The 4,478-nt window shown below is 50.8% G+C and overlaps 2 protein-coding genes across 3 annotated transcripts in view; one reads left to right on the forward strand and one right to left on the reverse strand.

The window, feature by feature from the left end:
• Window positions 1-3,615, reverse strand: si:dkey-22i16.9. Its single transcript, XM_040140410.1, has 3 exons — window positions 3,448-3,615; window positions 585-1,480; window positions 1-477 (listed from the first exon to the last, which is right to left on the reverse strand). The coding sequence occupies exons 2-3, from the start codon at window positions 1,290-1,292 to the stop codon at window positions 337-339; spliced, it is 849 nt and encodes a 282-aa protein (XP_039996344.1). The 5' UTR covers window positions 1,293-1,480; window positions 3,448-3,615; the 3' UTR covers window positions 1-336.
• The window catches only part of LOC120797112 (butyrophilin subfamily 1 member A1-like), a 4,235-nt gene continuing 2,179 nt past the window's right edge, over window positions 2,423-4,478 (forward strand). Inside the window, exons 1-4 of one of the 2 annotated variants that reach the window (XM_040140407.1) lie at window positions 2,423-2,630; window positions 3,486-3,830; window positions 4,020-4,233; window positions 4,468-4,478. The exon at window positions 4,468-4,478 is cut by the window's right edge and continues 54 nt beyond it. In XM_040140407.1, the coding sequence (XP_039996341.1) occupies window positions 2,573-2,630; window positions 3,486-3,830; window positions 4,020-4,233; window positions 4,468-4,478 (628 nt within the window). In that variant the 5' untranslated portion in view covers window positions 2,423-2,572. The remainder of the gene's footprint in view (window positions 2,631-3,485; window positions 3,831-4,019; window positions 4,234-4,467) is intronic. The other variant, XM_040140408.1, reaches the window with a different exon arrangement.

Below are 4,478 nucleotides of genomic sequence, written 5' to 3' on the forward strand. Positions count from 1 at the left end.
TGGCGTTTATTTATCACACTTTACTGCTACGAACGAGGCTTTTCTACGGTCTCCGACCTGAACTTCTTCCCAGGGGGGACCGCCAGGGAGGCCCTCGGTCGTCGACTCTTAAATAAGGCGCTTGTTTCCCTGAAAACTGCCACTAACCTACGGTTTCAGTCGCAAAGCCTGAACGTCCTCTTCCGAACTGCGAGGCCCCCTCTGAGGACCTTTGACCCAGGGCCTCTACATATGTAAACATACACCTCAGTCCAGCACGTTGAGACTTAGGGTTAGGGTTATATACTTAAATATATGAAAAGACATTGTTTATAGCACTGTCGCCAGTCTGCGGGATTAGACATCTGATCTGCGGGATTTCAGCCACCAACCAAACCAAGCGGCTACAGGGGCACAGAGCACAAATGTCACACAGGCCGTTACTGCGACGAGGGTCCCGGGCCCCGCTCCCTTCCCACCAGGGTCTTCTTGTGATGGCTACGGAGTGGAAATGGACAAAAAGGAGAGAGAGAAAAAAAGATGATAGGAGGTCAGACCCACTCGGACACCGCTGAACAGAGAGATTTTGATGCTAAAATACTCACGGATACAGGCAGCGGGATGCATGTGGTCTGATCCGGGTTCTTCTCATTCACCACGACTCTCACGACTGCAGGGTTTCCCCCTCGTCGGTTTGCGTCCTCGTACTGGACGTAGCAGGAGTAGTCACCTCGATCCCCCGGCTGGACCCGCTCCAGGGCCAGCGAAAAGTCTCCCCGTCGGAGCCAATCAGACGATGCGGACACTCGTCCCCGGAGCCCGGTCCCGTATCGGATGTCCCCGGAGGAGAGGTCCTGTTCGAACACGAGCGCTCCGGTTTTTTCCCACTTCACGGACTTCACGCTCTCCCCGACGGTAATGGCATGGCAGGGTAGTCCGACCGTTTCGCCAACGCACGTAACCACTGCGGTGGGCGCAACAACGTCCAGCAGGAAATTTGAGACCATGTCGGTGCCGCACAGAATTTCGTACATTCCTTTGTCGTTGTAGTACGTGTGCGTGAGGAGCAAACGCGACCCGGAGGCTGCTTCGACCCGCTCCCGGTACTTTTCCTCCGGCATCCAGGCGTCGTCGACGCACTTCGCCACGGGCAGGGGCCGTTCATCTTGCAGCCGACGGATCAGCTCGCACCCGTGAGCGCACGGGAAGCACTCGCTCGCGCACAGCTCAGCCGGGTCCCCCAGGTTGACGCGTTTCCCACGAATGAGCACGAAAAGGAGCCCGAGCAACGACAAGCCCCGCAGCCACGCCATGCTCCCGCACCAGATATATCAGGCGCTCTAGGAGACCAGCATACCCCTCTAACTTCGGGGCGGGAAGAAGTTGCAAGTGGTTCCGGCCCGGCCCCGTTCATTTTGGTTCTTCTTGTCAGCACGGCCTTGAGTGTTAGACGTCAAGTGTGTGTGTGGCCGACTGCTCTGCCTGTCTTTGAAGGGAATATCTGTAAAAAAAAAAAAAAATAAAAATGAAGAATCCATTGAAGAGGTGGAAGGAAAAAGGAACAAAAAAAAAATCAAAGGCAGAGAAAGAGCAGGCAGTTCAGGAAATTGAGCAGACTGAGGCTTCATGTACCCTGCAACGGTTTGGTGAGCCAAATGACATGTTCTACTTATTCGATTTTTACTCTTTCAATTGTATTCGTTTGTTGTTGTTGTTTTTACTCGGTGCAAAAATATCCAGACAAATGTGAACAACTTGGCCGAGAGGGCATTCGCCGTTATGCAATTACAGGGTGGCGCTCAAGGTGAAAATATGCGGAATGTCCTTCCCGCAGGTTTCAGAGGGAAAGATTTCAGGGGCCGTTTTCATTTCACATCTCACAAAATAACCCCCCCCCCCCCCCGGGGGTCCCCGTGCGATGCGAGACCCCCGTCTAGGAGTAGAAGGTATTTCGTAAGACGTATCGATGGCGCCATTGTTGGGGTTCTGTACACTTGATGTACGAGCTCTCAGCGGGCAGTTTGATGGGCCGGTTAAGACTGCGTCAGCCCCGCGGTACACCCTCCCTCACGGCGGTGGATTTTAATCCCTATTACAGTCGATTGCCGCCCGCTTTGATGAGCAGCTCGTCGGTGTGGTATGTGGTGCAGCTGGCGCCGTTGTGGTTTCCCCACAGACCCAGGGTCCTTTATTCATAACTGCTCTTTTATTTATTTATTTATTTTTGACCAACCGTCCAAACCTTAAATTCAATCCGTTTACTATAACATGACAGGCTGAAAAGAAAAGGATCTTCTGTCATCGATCAATCGTTCAAGCGACTAATTGTGACTGGTATCTGCCGCAAACAACAATATATATTATAGGCTTATGGCTTAAAGAACACCTTTTTATTTATTGCTACACTTGGCTAAAGAATGGGTCTTTTTGGTTTCCCGCGACCTTGAACGCAACACTAATCGGCGGTCGGAGCCGCCGCCAGATTTGAGACATTCAGTGGACGGCAATCGTGGCGCAAGGTTGTCAGAACCGCCGGACACTGCCTCGGCTCTTCCTTTTCTCCCTTCAAACCGGTACCGGGTCAGTTCCGTCCATGCCTTCCGCGCTCGGACGCCTTCTCCTGGGGGTGGCTCTGCTGTCCTGTCGTGCGGGTGCGTAGGAGAGTGAAAGGTTTGAATGGATGCTTTCGTTTAGCCTCGTCTTCGGTAAAATCGTGGCATCAAGGGCGATTTTATTTATTTATTTATGTATTTATTTCTTTTACAGCTACTTCGGGCGTTTTACCCGCTTCATTCGATCAAATCCAGCCCTGGTCCGGGCCTAACGACCGCGGCCTCGGCCGGGCGCGAAGGCGGAAGGCTTTTCCGCGGTAGTTGTAGGATGGCAGGAGGTGTTGGGGTTTTTGGCGTGAAACTCGGGCGCTAGACTGCCGTCAAACCTATCCCCCGATTGCGAACCTGGCATAGACCGCGTGGCAACACCGGAAACCAAACAAAAGCAGAACTCTGTCTGGGGCGCCTGTACCGTTCACGAAGAAACAACGCGACCCCAGGGTAATCCTCCGTACCGCTGCCGCGCTTTCTTCTCCACCCTGTCCCGCAGACCGGCGCTAACGCGACTGGCGTCCTGACACTTCTCGGTAAGTGTCACTGGTTTTTGTGGAGTTTGAAACGACGGAAGCACCACCACAGTTAAGCGACACTAGAAATTCGGTAGAAGTCAGATAAATCTTTGTCTGACGGGTATCAGGTATTCAAATAAAGCGGAGAGATCAGGATCTCACCCAGCGCAACAGTGTGGCTCATTGATGTGTTGTTAATGGTTTCTGGACAACGATAGAACTGTATAGCACAGAGGAATAAGATAGATCAGGCTTACGCAAATGATACTTGTTAGTAGGATATCATTCGTCGATGGTTTTGGTCTTTTTGTGGGATTAGTCGATGAGAAAAAGTATAAATATTTTACCTGCCCCACCATGTTTGGTGTCTTTTTCTTATTCTTAGAAGAAACCTCAGACAATAATGTGTATGAGAAGATCCTGGCCTTTGCTGGCGGAAGTGTCGTCCTGCCCTGCCACGTCACTGTCAGCGGGGACATCCCAACAGTGGAGTGGTCCAAGGAGGGTCTGGATCCAACCATCGCCTTCCTGTACCGGGATGGCTGCGAGACCTTCGAGATGAAGAGTCCGGTCTTCTGGTACAGGACGAACCTCATGATGAACGAAGTGAAAAACGGAAACATGTCGCTGCTGATTTCCAACGTGCAGCTCTCTGATGCAGGAAAATACCGATGCATGATTCTCCGGAGGACGAGCCGCCAGGTCGTCGCAACGCTGGAGCTCCTCGTTTGTACGTCCAGTCAAATTTATGTATAAAACTTTGAAAATCTTTAAAGATTTTGATCTCTCACAGAATCCAAACGATATAGCCTATTGAAGATTGTCAACATCAAAAGGAACAGATTAGTTGACACATTTTGACAGAAATGTTGGATGGAAAGTGCAAAGGTCTCACCCTGCGTAATTCCTCTTTTTACAGATGCCGTTTCTGAGCCAAGGCTCTCAGTTGTTCCGGGTGTGGACGACGGGGTGACTCTGCAGTGTGAGGCGGACTGCTGGTCGCCGGTGCCTGAGATTACGTTTCTCGACGACCGGGGAAACCACATAAAAGCTGAAAAGCCAAAGACACGTCAGGATTCCAGGGGACGTTTCACCGTCGCACAGACGGCGACTGTGCAGACTGATACCCACAGGTCAAATATGAGTTTACTGCTCAAGTTTTACTTACAAGAGATGTTCATTTGGCCCCATCTCCGCAGTGGTCACTGTTTAAATTTACCTCAGCTGAGGAGGTCATGTTTTTCAGGTAGAGAAAAAGACTGTCAACAGCAGCCTTTTAAAAAAAAAAAAAATGATATTAGGGTGTTACAAAATATTACATGGAAACTGCCTAAACTAAGACTACATCTGATGTGTTTTTGTCACAGGGTCACCTGCA

Source organism: Xiphias gladius, chromosome 12 (genome assembly GCF_016859285.1).
Source record: "Xiphias gladius isolate SHS-SW01 ecotype Sanya breed wild chromosome 12, ASM1685928v1, whole genome shotgun sequence".
Classification (NCBI taxonomy): domain Eukaryota; kingdom Metazoa; phylum Chordata; class Actinopteri; order Istiophoriformes; family Xiphiidae; genus Xiphias; species Xiphias gladius.

Bases quoted from the DNA above. Each gene is read 5' to 3' on its own strand.
- si:dkey-22i16.9 (XM_040140410.1), bottom strand. From the start codon at position 1,292: ATGGCGTGGCTGCGGGGCTTGTCGTTGCTCGGGCTCCTTTTCGTGCTC. The intron at 478-584 runs GTGAGTATTTTA...TCCACTCCGTAG, and splicing joins GCATCCCGCTGCCTGTATCC to CCATCACAAGAAGACCCTGG.